This window comes from Lonchura striata, chromosome 10 (assembly GCF_050655825.1).
Source record: "Lonchura striata isolate lonStrDom1 chromosome 10, ASM5065582v1, whole genome shotgun sequence".
Classification (NCBI taxonomy): domain Eukaryota; kingdom Metazoa; phylum Chordata; class Aves; order Passeriformes; family Estrildidae; genus Lonchura; species Lonchura striata.
Window position 1 is genome coordinate 22010731 of NC_140712.1, and position 16758 is coordinate 22027488.

General features: G+C 42.9%; 1 protein-coding gene across 3 annotated transcripts in view; it reads right to left on the bottom strand.

The window, feature by feature from the left end:
- The window catches only part of ADAMTS17 (ADAM metallopeptidase with thrombospondin type 1 motif 17), a 165392-nt gene that overhangs the window by 127296 nt on the left and 21338 nt on the right, over positions 1–16758 (bottom strand). For all 3 annotated transcript variants that reach the window (XM_085588932.1, XM_021552577.4, XM_085588933.1), the window contains exon 4: positions 6045–6217. In XM_085588932.1, coding sequence (XP_085445058.1) covers positions 6045–6217 — 173 coding nt within the window. The remainder of the gene's footprint in view (positions 1–6044; positions 6218–16758) is intronic.

The following is a 16758-nucleotide window of genomic DNA, read 5'->3' on the forward strand; positions in this document are numbered from 1 at the left end:
CTCCAGTGTTTGGGGTTGGATTTAAGCACACACATAAGTGTTTCCTACAATTTAGGCACAGATTGCAAGAGAGAGCTACTCAGTGTTTGACCCAGTGACCTTCGGCTGAGCACAATGAGCCATTTCTCTTCCCTGGGGCTGGTGTACAAGTGCACACAAGGGCTGGCACTATTTGCTTAGCCTGGAGATGTGCTGGGAGAGCAGCTCAGGCCTCTCACTACAAACCTGGGGGGGATAAACTTGACAGTTGCAGAGAAGGGCTCTGACAGATGATCCTTGTGTAAGTGGAGACCTGGACGTTCAGCTGGGAGGGTCAATGGGGCACCAGGCTGAGGGGGTCAACACCTGCTGCACCACTACAGAGGCTGACAAACACTTCCCTGGCAAGGCTGGAGGGGTGGATGGAGGGATGTCTTTGGTTTCCCAGCTCTCCACTAGCTCTGGCCATCCCATGAAGTTCCCACTCATGAAATGAGAATAAATCCAGCAAATGGGTCCTTGTCACTGAGCCTGGTGAGTGCTGGTGCTTGGCTTCCCATCAGAGCAGTCAAGCTGCCTCCAGAGCCAGCACAGACAAATCCAAACACCACTGACTTCCAAAGGCTGTTTGCCCTGGCAAAACTTGCTCACCAAGCACCAGCTGCTGGACAGTTCAGGGTGTCATCTTGAAAGCTGCCAGCCCTTCCTCCTTTTCTCTTGTGCTCTCTGTCCTAAGGAGAACTCACTGGGATGAAAGGAAGGGATGGGAAAAGGGATGGTCATTGTGACTGAAGTGTTGTGGGTGCCCAGGTGCAGGTGAACTTCTACTCTTCTCTACTGACTTCTTTGTGGAGTCATCAGAAGTAGGGTGAGCTCTGGAAACAGGAGATATGGTAAAGAACCATACAAAACAGACAGGAAAAAAATGGAAGGGGAAGTGCAGTAGAACAAGAAGAAGAATAAAGCCTGTCTCTGGCATCTCCCCCTTCACCTGCATTTCTCTGACAGAGCTTTACTGTACAGAATGCCCTAAAGAAAACAGGAAAGCTTGAAGGCTGGACCGTCCTCCTCTGTTTGCATTCCTCCTGCTTTTCTTTCTCCTCACAGCTCTGACATAGAAGGGGCAGAACAAATGCAGTTTTGGCATAAGCTGTGCAGGCCTGCCCCAGCATGCACAAAGCAAACACAGACATAAGGAGAAAGAGGCTGAGAGAGGAATTAAACTACATCATTTTAATTTTTTTTTAATTCTCAAGAGCTTCTTCTGCAGGTGGATGGTGGGAGGGAGACGTGTGTGCTTCAGATGTTTTGGAGTTTAGAACAGCAATCCTGAGGGTAAATTGACTTTTCCCCCCTTTTTCTTCCCTGAGTACTGCACTCAAGCAGGAGCCTTCCCATTGCCTTGGCTGCTGGATGAGGTTTGGACAGCAGAAGCCTTAGTCAGGTTACTGAGGTTGTCTTTCTCTTGTTTTGAAAAGTGCTATAGGATTTCTAACACCCACCTAAAGCCAAGCTTTCAAATTATTCCTTTAAACATTATAAAAAAGAACATGTTCATAGCTCTTTATAAGATACAGTTGACATAACTCCTTCTCCTGGGGCTGCTAGAGCAAAAAGAGAAATCTGTAGACAGTGATGAAACACTCAGATCCTTTTCCCTTATGTCCCTGTTCCCATTATGAAAATTCCAGACCAGGGTAAGGGAGCTGATTATCAGTGGCAGCTCTGGAGCCTTTATGTGCCAGCCCCCAAGAGCACAGACATATAAATCCATCAATGCAAGCATGATAAAAATGATTTTATCTGCTTTTTTAACATTAAAAAATCCTCACAGGGGAAATCCAAAATGAAAAACAATCTGTGGAGCGTAAAATCCGGCTTCAGAGAGTAAAACAGTATCATTCCTAAAGAACAACATAAGAATTTTCCCTCTTAATGACATCCAAAAGATCACTAACTTCAAGTTCCTGCTTGCTGCTGCAAAGAGCTTCCACAGTAATCTCATGGCTTAGCAACAGCTGCAGAACTGACACACACTGCAGAAAGTCTCCCTCCACACTGCACTCTCAGAGAAAAAGGCAAGCTCCAAACCAAGCCCCAGTTGTAATTTATTGCAAAACCCAAAAAAAAATACACTTAGGGGACAAAAAAAAAAAAAAAAAAAAAAACCAACCCAAACCAACCCAACTCATTTTTTTTAGGTTTTCAAACCCATAGGAAGCAGCTGTTAAATGACTATGTTGTGGTCTTGGAAATTCAGAAATTCAGACGTCTCTGTCTCCAAATGCTCTGAGGGTCAGTCTGGGTGGGACTTGGTTTGCAAAGTCAGCTCTGCACTCTGCAAGGAGCCAACATCCACAACTCCCTGCTCAGGGCCAGGCTGAAAACAGTCACTCCTCATCCCCAGCAACACAACAGCCAGGGGCAGGACTTTCCAAAGGTTCTCATTCCCATTTATCACCATTTGAACCTGTTATCTCCAGAACCATTTGAATCAATCCTCTCCAGAAAGCTGAAAACCTAAATCATGAAAACCAGACATAGCAGAGATCAGTGCAGTTCCTAGAATCCCCTTTTTCCTTTATTGGTCACTTCTTTCAGATGAAAAGCAACCACAAGAGCAAACAAAAGCATAAAACTCCTGCAAGGACAGAATATCCACCCTCACAGCTCCACGTGGATGAAATGCACTGAGAAATTAGTTGCCAGATGCAGACTAGCAGAATGGGTGAGCAAAATAAGCATGTTTTTAAGCTTGATTTACCACAAAGGCACTCAGGTTTGGAATTCAGAGGAAGTTCTAAACACTGGTGACTGTAGAACGAGGCCATGAACAGATGATTCTCTCAAGCAAAGGTGAGACAAGAACTGGAATGCAAATACTGCAATGAAGCTCAGTAACAAGGGAGTTTAACTCAGAAGAAGAGATCAGCACCTGTATTTAACTAGGTGGTTTTGCATTCCCACAGCTCTGCTGGTATTTCTCCCTGTCCGTGTTCTTCCACTCCTCATGCCCACAGTCTCACTGCCTTGCTAAGGCTGAGGCTGTGCATGGTGGCATTTAGCAACTTTAGCAGCTGTTTGGAAAATCATGCTGAATCAAACACCTTGCCAGAAAACAAGAAAAGATTTCTCTTTAGCAGTGGTGACTTACAGAAAGCCAACTCAAATCCCTGGAGCCCTGCTTGTTCCTACTCATACATTACAGTGCACCTTAGAGGGAAATTCTTCCATGATCTTGGAAAAACCTGTCTTATAATTTCAAGCATTAGTTTAGTAAATGGAAGAGCCTGCACCTCTACAGTGACATTCACAAAAAACAAGTGCTTTTAATGTGAATCTATTTTCTGTTCAGGGGCATAGAACTACAGAATAACATTAAAAACACAGCGTTTGCTATATTAAGTGCTACCTTTTATTTCTGTGCTCCAAAATGGGTTTGCTGTGCTTTTAAGTTTTTATTCTAGAAGAGGGTGGTGGGGTTTTTTCTCTCTAAGATTCTCATTTACCAGGGGAGCAATAAACCTGTATTTTGTAATGCTGACTTTTTTTTCCCCCTTCAGAAATTCTTGTAACATAAATAGATATTAAATACTTTAAGGCAGATCACTTTATTTAAAATGTCTATAAATATAAAATGCATTAATAAGACCTCTTAATGCTTGTTTTGTGGTTTGACAGTAAACGTAATGGCTTACAGAGAGGAGTTAAGTTAATATACCCCTGACCAGTAATGTTCTATTTGCTTAAATGCAAGCAGCCAAGCCAAAATTAACATTCTGGTTTCTTTTAGAGGCAGCCTGCCATCCTGCAGTATAGCTGAATAAGCACTGCCTAATATCATGGGGCAAATCCTGTCCCCCAGCTAACAGTCACCCAAGGCTGACAGAGAGGCAAGAAACAAAGATCACAAGCAGTCAAGAGCTTGGCTTAAGGCCTCACCAAACCACATGATTATCTCTCTGAAATACATTTTCCTGAATTATCCTTCAGCTTCTTTTCCTGGGATGAAGGTCAGCTTTCATTACACAAATGTAACATCAAAATCCCCTTTGATTTCCCTGAATTCCACCTGGTTTTATAACCACAGAATAAAGGATTTATGCAATGATGCCATCTACATGTTTGCCTATCCTTATTCCTCACTATCTTTTGGTCTTGTCAGTCACTCTCAAGCAGTTTCCTTCAGAGGCCTGAAAAATGTTCCTAAGAGCGTGGGAATGAAGGTGACCAAGGCTCCCACTGCCCCTCTGAAGGCTGAAGAGCTGAAACATTAATTCAAATCCTATCAGACATCAGAAAAACTCACACCAGTGAGCCCCCAGGAGCAATGACTTCACAGTGGGAAGCATTTCAGCTGGACCTTGCACCTGAGGAGATGTCACATGAATGTGTTCCTCATCCAAGAGTCCTCTTCCATGTGCTCTCTCTGGTGTCTAATAAAGGGGTGAGCTCACCCTACAGCATCAGAACCCAGCTTAAAAGCCCATCAGCCTAATCCATTGGAAACTAACCTTCAGTATTTGTTTTATAAATGGGTTTAGAGAACCCAGCCTATCTATGAGCACCTCCCCATACAGATTTATTCACACCTGGCAAGCTGATGTTGCTGAGATGTTCTGCAGTACCTCAGCCTGGACAGACAAACAGGATTCAAAGACCCACAGCCATCTTTTGTTTAAGACTTGATCCATCAGTCTGGTCATCCCTAACAATCTTCACAGGCTGAAAAAGCTGCACAACATAGACATCCCCAATGGCCACAATGAAATCATTGACCTGCTGGCATGAGGTCATCACAATAACTGCAGAGCCACAGTGGAGCCCCATCGAGTGACAATTGCGAGAGTACACTGGGAGGCAAAATAAAAGGTAGAGGAAGGGACACAGAAAAGCAGCTCATTAATGGAAAAGACTAATCAAACTCCCTACTCAATCAGGAGGGCTCCCTCACACCAGCGCTTGATGAAGGAACACAAGACCTCTTAAAAAGCTGCTGTTCCATAGCTGGTTTATGCTGAGCATCCATCTCTTCACTGGGAGGCATGACCAGGCAATTACTGTTCAGGACTGTTATTTTTTCCCAAGCCAATTTGCTGCTCATAAACACCAGCAGAGGCACAGTGAGGAGAATGAGCTTTTTCCTGGATATTACAATAGCATGGGCAAAGGAATATGAGCTTCCTCCAAGACTTTCTTGTACAAATGCCTCTGCAAGGACCCCTGCAGCCTCTGAGCAGAGTTTTCCATGCCCACATCCAATTTAGCCATTAACTCCTTATTGGCACTGCCAACAGCTGAGTGAGCATTCCCTGTGGGAGGCTTTGTGTTCCCTTATCAGCTGAGCCAGAAGGCCCCACTACAGGGACAGCTCACAAATTAACACCCACACTTCCCATGAGCCTGCCATTTCCAAAGGTTCCCCTCATTCCCAAAATACATCCCTAGGATTTCTAAAATGATTTTCAAGCCCAACTCCATCAACTACTTATAGGTATGATCAGCAGCACTTTGTGCAGCCCTGGGTTGAAAAGAATGGGATCAGCCTGCAGTTTGGTCATAAGTTTGCCACGTTTTCTACATCAAGGGAAGCAGCCATTTTCATTGTGTAAAAAATCAGAGATGAAAATCATTCTGGACTTAAAGCCAGGTCTTCTGCTGGAAATCAATATGACTGCTGGCTTTAATTGCCTATAACAATGACCTGTATCTCTTGTGAAACCTATGGTGTGCCATAGAAATCTTTAGGAACCCAAGAAACAAGTCGGACAAAACCTTCCTCCAAGGAAAAACACAGCAACACCAAAAGCGTGGTAGGAAACACCACTCCTGAACCATTATTTCCTGAGTGAAAACTTGCATTTTCAGTTTAGAAAAATGGGGGTTTATTGTGGCACATACCATGAACAACACAACTGGAGAAGAGGCATGTAACACAAGAAAACCAAAACCTCTTCTCATACCCGAAGGTTAAAACAATTCTTGATTTCTGCTGTCAAGTCAGCTACCCTGGACACGTCCTGCTTACTCTTGATTCCTCTTTTGAGAGTAAAGTGCCTACTTACCATATTCATAACAGTGAGGATGAACCTTTGGGCAGCCTCTGCTCCGTGGTACTGCACCATGTCAGCATCTGCCACCACCAGCGTCTCCACCGTGTACTCGCTGGTGAGGCGAATCGCGTTCCTCCGCTCCCGCCAGTCGCTCGTGGACTTCACTTTCTTCTGTCTCTTCTTTTCTGAAAGGTCAAAATGCCTCTTAAGGCTGGCAGATCAAAATAAAACACTCCCAACCTTTTCAACAAACATTCTCATGCATATTCAGGTTGTAACAACCTTTAAATTAAAGTGTTCTTGGCTAGTTAAAGAAGAGGCTGCATTGCAGGTACATCTCTGCCCCTGAGTGCAGAGAGCAGCAGATGATGTGAAAAGAGGGAAGAGGATGGGAAAAAAACCTACGTTCATGTAAAAAGAAAAAAATTAATTCAAATAAAAATACAGATAAGTTACAGGTAAGTTAAACCTCCCTTCTTCCCAACTAAAGGACTGATGTAGTAATAATTTGTCTTCCTCTAAGCTGATAGGTGAACTGTGTTTCACAGGCAGATGTGCAAAGCAGCTGAGGCATGACCAAAGGAGAAATTAAGTTCAGATATTAATTCAAACCTGATCACTTCACTGCAGCCACAAAATTGTGTTCGTGCTTTCAATTGTAAAAATAAAGAAGCAAATAGAGCAATTAAAACAAATAAATTTATTCTTGCAATAATAAACAGACTTCTAAGATTCACTTAAATTATCTCTGCCTACTGTTCAGCCTGTGGATACTATGGATACTGGCACTGCTATTACTATTGATTTTTTCCTCTGGAAAAGGGAACAGAAAACACAAGTCCTGAAACAGCACAAACACAACATTCAGTGCAAAACTGACATGGGACAGAGCCTAATGGATGATCAGACAAATCCCTCTTATGTCATACAACACATGCTGCTTGTTCCCCAGAGCAGAGAATCACTTTTTAATTTTCTCTAGATTTAACCTGAGACCCTCTCTGAGCAAAGCAGCAGCCAGAGCTGAGCGGGTGTTCACTGATCCTGATTTTCCACAGCCTGTTTACCAGCTCCCTGACATAATTCAGCTTGAATTTCCCTTCTTTCCCAGATCATCAGTTTTCCCTGACTGACCCTGCTGCATTCAGGGTGACAAACTCCATCAGCTGCAAGCCCCACAAAGCCCACCTGAAATGGACTCCCTGCCTTTACCCATTCATGCATTTTCTGCCTTGTCAATATGCACATTTCACCACGTCTATCCCACCTCCTCATTCCTGATTTTCTCATAGTCATCCAGCACAATTCTGCACGTGCTTTTCTGCCCAAGGCATCAACTGTCAACACTTGGTACATATTTTAAACTGAGAAAACAACCATGAAATTTGATTTTTTTTAAAGAGAGTTTGGAAATATCCCCCTGGGTTGAAAGAGACAGACAGGAGTCTATGGACAAGGAAAAAAAAATGAAAATGGGGGGTGATCATAAATTATGGAAGCTACATGCCAGCAACAAAGATGAAAATAACCAAGTTTCAAGGCCTGTTTTCACTTGGGTTGCAGGACAGCTACAGAAGAAGTGCACAATGATGGCAAAGCTGCCCCAAGCAGAGGATCTCTATAATAAAAAAAAAAAAAAAAAATTTAAAAGATTGACTATACAAGAAAGGACAGCTGAATGCACCTTTGATTTACCAACTATGAGATGGAGATGACTTCAAATTCCTGTGTTTGTGTGTTATTTTATTTCTTTCATTCCATTCATTTCCCATCCCTCCTTCTGCACAGCAGCACATCTTTAGCTACAGGTACTCAAGAGTCTAATTTAAGTATCAAGGAGAAATCAAAGAAAAAAGAAAAGAAGGTGAATTATTTCAGTAAAACTACTGACACTTTTCTGCTATCCATCAGAAGCTTCCTGAAGACAGCAGCATTTCCCCATCAAATTCTTGTTTTGGCAATCCCCTAATAAATGTTTCCAGGTGGTATAAATCTCATACCTATAGAGAAGTTGCTCTTATGGGGGGTCAAGCCTAGATCCAACTAAGTCTCAGCCTGGCATTGAATCAGCTGTGTAAAAAAGTTTAAGTGGAAGGAAAAAAAATTAAGTTCTCTGGGTTTTCCCTTAAAAATCTCCTTTTTGGTGGGAAAGAAGACATTTGTGTCACAGGAGGAACTTGCTCTGCTGGACTGGAGCTTGCACTCCAGGGAGAAGAGGTCATGCCATGGTCATTTGCTCGTGTGGTCCCTCCTCCAGAGGCAGCTGAAGGAACTGGCACCTCTTTGCAGCTGAACAAAACTGTGCAAGGTGTGACTTCGGGAGAGCAGCAGCCTAAAGGGACTCCTGGAAGAGAGCTGGGCAGCCTTGGTTCACACACAGCCCCTGGCTGCTGTCCACAGAGGGCTTGGGATTGGAGCGTGTGTGTGGAAAACCAGCACCCCACAAGGCTGTCTGGAAAAGCAGCCAGAGTGACCTGACAGGGAGATCCAGGCTCCTGCTCTTACCCTCACCTTCACACTGTCCAAGTGTAAATTTACCTGCACTTAAAACAGGCAACAGGACTCGAGGGAGTCCACAAAGAGCTCAGGAGGTCACCACTGAACCCTCTAGAACAGGCACATCAACACCAGCTACTTAAAAAAGGAGGGGTTTTTCAAGTTTGTACCTCCTCCATAGGGTAAATTATTTTATCCTTTCTGTCCACTTTCACAGTGGTTTCTCTTTACATCCTCCTGCCTACCACAAATGCAAATAATTTTCCAGAATAATCAAGCACATGGAGAAAACAAGGTATTTGCATGGATGAAACCACAACAAAGAGAAAGGAAATGCACGTGTCCCCTAACACAGATGTTTGATGAAGAGAAAGAACCGAAACCAGCAGGAAAATCCTCATTAAGTGCATTTACAGCTCATCCTGAAAGTGATACAGTTTTATGGAGGTATCAAAAAAATAAAAATACCTCATCTCTAGAGCCTCACTTGAGAAACAAGCCAGCACAGAGGTCTCACTCCTGCCCTGCAAGATTTATGGAGCATGGGCAGAGAATCCCTCCATGAGTACGTGAAACCCCAAACTAAAATAAACATCAGCCATTAAAACAAGGATTAAATGCTTGGTGGATTCTTTATTTGAACAAACTGATGTTACAAATTTTGTGGTGCAGATGTCAAGTGTTAGTGTGAAGGCATAAGAGGCCATAAACCATGGGCAGGAGCTGTCAGAGAAGTTTACATTGCAGGGAGCACACAGCACATGATTTTAGGAGTCAGGTGTTGTCTGCTTAAGAGGTCAGAGAATTTAGTATGAAATATGAGCTGAAACAGTCAATCTACAACACAGCATGTACATGCTGCAGGTGACTGGGTACAGGGGGCATTACTCTTTGGCCAGTCACTCTGACAGTGTGTTATACAGTCTATTGGGCCAAAAATTCCACAAAATTCAGGACTGTGAGGTGAATGGAGAAGGGTGAAACACCCCCAGATCCTCAGCAATAAATGGCTGTGACACTGCACAAGTTCACTAGGTGACTTTCATTTACCCTTCCCTGGCTCATCACCTTCAAAGCCACATGATCCACACCATGTCCTGCAGTCTTTGAAGTCTCCCTCAGAATGGGAAGAAGCAGAGTCCCCACTGTGATCAGAAGCACAACAAGGCTCTTCTGAGGCCTCTGTAGAAAACTCCTGATGTTCAGTGCTTTTTATGGCAACTCAACAGATGTGCAATTCCAGAGCAACCGCCCCAAATGACCTTTTCCTATTACACACCAAAAGCACTGTCTAGCACTGTCTGGCTTTTGGCAGATTCTTGCTGTAAGTGCAGAGTCCTTTCCTGTTCCTCCTCCCTCCCTTCCAACTGTATTTCCCAGACTCATCTGAAAGCAACAGCTTCTCCTACAGCCTTCCACTATTTTTTTCCTGCCTAATCTTTCCCTTTGTAATTTTAGCTACCTCATTCTTGTTAAACCCACTGACAGTTTCTGGATGCCATTCAACAAAAGCCACAAATAAAAGTTAAACTGCAGAATTCTTTCTGCAATGCCAGATTTCTCCTTAGAAGCTCTTTTATATTGCTGCCTTAAAAACTCTCTCCAGCTCTTCCTCAGGAGCCCTTTGCTCCCTTCCCTCCTCCCATGACCCCTTTAACATCTCCCCATACCCTCGATGGAGGGCAAGCTCTGTTCTACCATGTCCTGTTATTTCAGTAGCATAAAAAGGAAGAGAGGGCATCCAAGTGGGGCAAACAGCTAAAATTAATTCTCTCTAAGCCCCAGGAGTTTCCAGAGAAACTCTGACTGCTACTCACATTAAGCAGGTTTTATTAGCTTCACCTAAAAATAAAAATCATCACCTCTCCAAAGCAAAACAGAAAGAAAAGGGAGATCCTGCACACAAACCAAGCCTAGAAATTAAAGGAAGTCCTTGAGATGTATTCTCACTACTCAGCCTAAAACCCTCTGCCACTGCTGAATTATCAGAGGGACAGGATACCACAAAATGTCCCTGGTACCAGCAGCAGGATAGAAGCACCTCTCCAAAGGTAATTAATCCCAGACATGAAGCCCCTTTGCCTCTGCCAGGATGCAGCACAAGAACTATCTCTGTGCTCTGGCCTGTAATATCTCCATCAAAACCTTGGAATTTCAGATTTACCAAAGCCAGCTGATGCCAGTAGATTGCCTGAAATTCAGGAATTAGAAATAGTTGCTTATTGAAAAAACAGCTGATTACAGATTGAGAACTGTCCACTCACTTTTAATGCCCTGTCCTACAAAACGGCATCTCCAATTTCTCTCTCACTGGAATGGCAGACAAAATCAGGCATCAACTGCTAGGAAAAATTATTGCAGAGCAGAATGATCCGTTATTTCCTAATTCACCTTCCAAAAATGGTTTTGTTTTGCTTTGGGGTTTTTTTGTTTATTTTTTTCTCCCAAACAGTCACTTTCATACCAAATCACAAGTTCATGACTATTTCTCTGGCAAAGCAGCAAACAAGAACTTGAGACAGAAGTCATGAACTCTGAGCTGCATCTCAAAACACCACAGATTTTACTGCAAGGATTGTTATCCAAGTTAGTCTGTGGCTTGGACACATCAGTTAAAACCTTATTCTTCTGCAAAACAAACTCAAGTCATCAGCACAACTCATCAGGACTTTGTTTTAATGGCAGGTCAGGATAAGCACGGGTGATCTCTGCTCCATGGTTCAATTTGTCACCAGGATTCAAAGATTCCCACCTCCTGGATTATGCACACCCATGTCCCATGGAAAGGACACTTTCCTGGTGGCAAAAACAAGGACTCATGGCAGATAAATAAAACAATTTAGTGGTACAGGAGCAGGCACAGTGAGCTATAGACAGTGATAACATGGAACAAACAAAGACACCTAAAGGATGAGCAATCTGCCTTAGTCCAGGAACCATCCCCCTGCTTTTCTAGGCAGAATGAAATATGATCATGAATATATGACCATGGAATATCAATTAACTTCCTGAGACAAGGACAGCGGACACTGACAATGGAGCTCATCACCACCTGCCAGGCTGGATTTCACTGGGCTCCAATGGAAACCAGCACTCAGCTTTATCAGGAACCAAGCAAAGGAGCAGCACAGCTGCTCTGGAAGGGGAAGAAATCCATCCACTATATATGTTTACATTTCCTTTTTGTGTCTTTTTCACCTTGACAGCAGAGGGAGAAGAACCTGGAGTCCCTCACACTCCTCATGATCGACACTGAGGGAATCATCCAGAACAGACCTGCAGGAAAGCCTCACTTGCCACATGTGATGGCAAAGGACACTTCTGAATGTCAGACTGCTGCAGGAGGATGCCTGTTTATCAGCAATGAGGAAACAATCATAGCCTTGCAGGGAAAACCCAGACTCCCCGTCAGGAAGAGAAGGGACCTGGAAAAACCAAGGGATTTATCCACAGAAGTGAGACACACTCCCATAGGCAAAGTGCTGAGCTCCTGATACAAGGAATCCTTCTGTGCTTGCAAACACTTAATCACATTACATCTTCTGTGGAGCTCATTGTTGAAATCCTGCTTTAATTCTCCAACAGCTGCTTCCTAATATGGACTAATACAGGTTGCATTACATCTCTCTATTTTTAGTGCACATGTTTTTGGCCATAACAACTGCTCTTTCAGGCCAAGTCAAACCTGCAGAGAAAACACAGCTAAGAGACAATGATTAAAGATGGGGAAATGCAACGTAGCAGTAACATGTGTTTAAGATTTATACCTGTTCAGGGAAAGCATTCCCTACATTTGATACCTGTACACCAGCACTTACTTAAATTATTACCAGCTTTGATAAATTGTTAAAACAGGTTGCAAAATAACTATTCACGTTATTTTGTGAATTAAAATATTGATCTTCCTGTTATTTCACTGTGTGTGCAGCACAGTTGCATTAAAGGAAAACCGGTTCATTTAAACTGACAAAAGGGTTTAAAGTAAACCCACATTTAAGAGTAATTTATGAGGTCTACATCATAAATGTGAAATAACAACCTTCTGTCCAAAGACAAGCTGCTCTCTCTCATGCTCCTGGACTGTATTTTATATCAAATCCTTCCTATGTAAGGAGACTTTAATACATCACTGGAGGCTTTTGGAGTAGTTGTAACAGAACTTACTTTTCCCAAAGAAATGGGAAGTTTTATGACATGGTTAGAGGAGATTCCTATGCTTTCACAACATGGTTTGATTCCATTTTGAACATTGATATTTTCTAAAAATCAAGAAAAACTGAAAATTTTTCCCATTCACAGACTCTGATGGCAAAGAAAATATGCAAAATATGTGTCAAAATCTCAGTAAATAGTTAAACTACTGTTGTTCCATGATAGTTCAAAAAAAAAATCCATTTACTGCAGCTGAGGCTGTGGTGGATATTGTCACACGGAAACAGCTTTACTGTATGCCACAAGCTCACAGAGGGCAATGAAAGAAGCTCCTTCTCAAGGGTTGGGCACTGCAAAAATCATGTATGATGTCTTAAAAGAGATCTTTCTCTCCTGCCTGGCTCTTCTGCAGGGAAATTCTTACTTGTATGTATTAAAACCTGCAAACAAAACTCTTTGCCTCCACTCTCTCCATAGCAAAAACACTTCTCCAGGACCTTTGACAGGAAAGTTGTCAGAGCTATCTTTCAAGTGAGAGCAGGGTGTGACAGGAGGTTTGTGCAGATGCTGCGCACTGTCCAGAGATGAGAAGTGTTTCACATCACTGCTGTGAAGCTATTTCCCATTTCCTCACGACTCCCTGCTCAGAGCAACTGAAACCAAACCTTCCCTTCCTTCTCCCTCGTTGCATGTGCACCTGGAAATCTTTTAATAGGTTTTCTGTTTGCCTCACAGGGGCTCATGTTCATGCCTGAGCAGAAATGTGCATTGTGACTTGAACTCTCTCTCTCTTGCTGGATGACAGGTGATAAAAATAAAACATATTCACATATCATATGACTAACAATAGCACCTGGCCCATGGTGATGGGATCCCTCTTTTGCTGCTGGAGCACTTTGGAATTCAAACAAAGGAACTAAAACATCAGCTCTGGGATTTTTTTTAACCCATTAGTAGACACTTCAGGTTCAAATCTCAAGGATCCAGTCATGCAAAACCTTAAAGTACTTTCCCATTCTTGAATACAGCCAGATTAATCCTCTTATACAGATTATTCCAGGAGAAATTTGGCTCCCACAAAGTTCTCCTGCAGACCTAAAAATAATTTTCAGTGCTGCAGGACATGTAACACCATTCAGACTAAAGGAGTTGTTTTAGAGATTTTAACCACCCCTTATCAAACCAGCCTGATGGCATTACCTGGCCCCAGGCCACTTTCCCTCTCCCAAGGCTGGGGTCTGCAGGGAGAGCACCACATCTCTGGGTAAAACACAAGGGCACTGCCCTTGGAAAGCTGTGCTCTCTGTCCCCCCAGCAGCACTTCCTAATTAAGTTCATTTTGCTTTCTTGAAGTTCTTTTCTGCCCCTCCTTCAAATACTCACATATTGCATCACCAAAGACTTTTGTTTCACAAGTTATTAAATTCATATATCACAGGAAATGTGCCATTGAGCAATTTCGCTCTGTTTAAATTCTTCTGACATGATCAATAATTAGCATTAAAAATTCAGCTGATGTTTTGTACTTTGAGTCCCAAACAAACCCAGATTATGCCATCTACCTCTGAATTACAGAATTTTAAGAAGAAAATACATAGAGGTGGTTCTTGTGTATTTAGAAAATAAAAGAACAGCAGTAAAGACAGAAAAATGCCCAAACATGGCAGCTGTGTGCCCTTGAAAAATACTCATTTTATACTGTGTTTAGACAGACCTGTCTTTTTCTGTCTGTGTCATACTACAATGCAGGGTTTGTATTTAAGATGTCTGGCATAGAAATATCCCCATGTATTTACAACCTCCAACCTTTCCTGCCAAGTTTTAGCCAAGGGTGAGCCAAATTTTAAGCCACTGGAAAACAACCTCTAGTACAAATTTGACCAGTCCATGTTGGTGAGCATCACTGTAAAGAGACCTTTTCCCAGGAGAAACTCTGGAAGCACACCCCTAGATGGTCGCTTCCACACAGTTTTATTAGAAATTGACCTTTTGTGTGTCAGACAGGATTAATTTTTTCGTTTCTAAACTTGTGCACAAAAGTTAATTCAAAGCAGAGAGGAGGCAATTAGGTCATTAATGTGCTGAGCCTTTTAACAGCCATGAGTTACATTTCTGTCCCTCAACAATGACAAAGATCCAGGGGTCTACCTTTAAGTGGGAAAGCCCACAGGCAATTGCATTATTTTAGAACAGGGCTACTTCCAAGCAGCACTGCAGGGGCTTGTCTCCCTTCTTGGCACAGCAGAAGGAATCAGCACCCAAGGGATGGGAATTTTTTTCCCAGTGCAGCAGTGGCTCTCCAGAGGCCTTCAGGAAGCAGGAGGTGCCACTGGAAATGCTCTTTTTTCAGTATCTTCTTTTAGTATCTTCATGCTCACTCAGCTCCTCTTTCCCTTTGTGATCCCATGTAATTATTACCCAGTGTCTCCCCAGTTTCCTTCCTTTAGTTCTTCCTTTCAGGGAGGGAATTCCAGTTCTGCCAAGGACAGGGAGCATCCTGCCCCCAGAAAAAAGTCAAAAGGTTCAGTGGCCAAAGGGTGAGGCTGATTTCCTGGACTGATTCTGGTTCAATTCAGATTTTAACTAATGGTTGTCTCATTTTACAGTGTAAGAATTCTGAAATGCATTTTCTGTGACCACAGGGTTGCAGCACCTATGGAGCTTGGCTGGGAAATCAGAGCAGTGCTGAATTCTGACGTTTTCTCTGAAAAGAGACATAAGGGATCTGTAACTGTAACCAGATCCAAGATTTCATTCTCAGAGAATCAGAGAGAAGATTGGCTTAGTCTGAACCCCTGAGAATGATAAACCTGCTGAACTATTAAGAGCTCAGCTCCACACAGGAGAAAATAAAGGTCCTGGCTGCAGGACTTACCAGCAGCACTGCCAAGGAGCACTCAGTGTAGAAGCAGGCACAGGTTGTTTTGCTGATGTACAGGTCTGATTAAATACAAAAACTGAGATAGCAAAGCCTTACAGGCAAACTTCAGGCTCCTGGCTGCCTATTCCAGTGAGCTCCTCCAGGCCTCTTCCACTGCTGTTCCCACAAGGAAGCTTTTTGTGCCTCCTGTTGCTGCCACATCTTTCCATGTCCAACATCAGCCTTGTCCCTGGGCACTCAGCTCTTCCCACAGCAGTGATTCTCACTCCTGTACCCAGGAAACCTCCCAGCCCTGCTCCCCATTTTGCCCCTTTGGTAGCCCAGCAGCAGAACTCACTGCTCCATTTATGCAATCCATCCAGGAGAAGGCAGGAGAGGAATGAAAGGAACAGAAAATAAAAGGACACTGCAACCTAATGAAGAGATTTCACAAAGTTCATAAAAAATACCTCCTCTGCAACACACCCAGAGATAATTCCAGAAAGGATAAAATTTAATTGCTCTAAAGAAGCAAAAAAATAGTTTATATCAGCTGGCAAATTGACTGTGTGGCTTTGAAAGTGGGAGAAGATTGGATATGATTAATGAACAGAGTTGGCCATTTTCTCTTGAAAAAATGACAGCAATGTATAATATATGGTATAACAGCTGTTTTATCAGATAGAACTTAAGTTTGAGTCAAACACCAAATAGAAAAAGCAAAGTCAAGCTCCAAGTTTAAAAAAATCACCTTGCGGATCTACATCTGGTAGTTCCAAATGCACACAAGCCCTTACAAAAGCAATTAAAAACCATAAAATAATACAAAGTCTGCTTAGTTGAGCCTGATATGACTCTCCTACACAGAAGTAAGAATGGTGGTATGAGAAACTGAAAAAGAAGGCAGATTGCTTTGAAAGGCAAACTGTGCATCTCCAGATATCCCTTTATCCTATTAATGAGCTGTATCCCTGGAGTTGGACTCCATAGATGACACTTGTGATTAAATTATATCAAAGCAGGTGAAATGTTTTCCACACTCTGAAACATGAGGATCCCCATTTTATCCCTGCCTGCTCAGCACAACTTCAGTGGAAAGGCAAGATGAACAGTCCCCATCAACACTGACTTCAGTTATAAAAACCTGAACGTTTGCTAAAAACCCAGTGAATCCCTCTCTGAGCAGTGGTCACGCTGCAGGATTAGAGCAGAATTTAT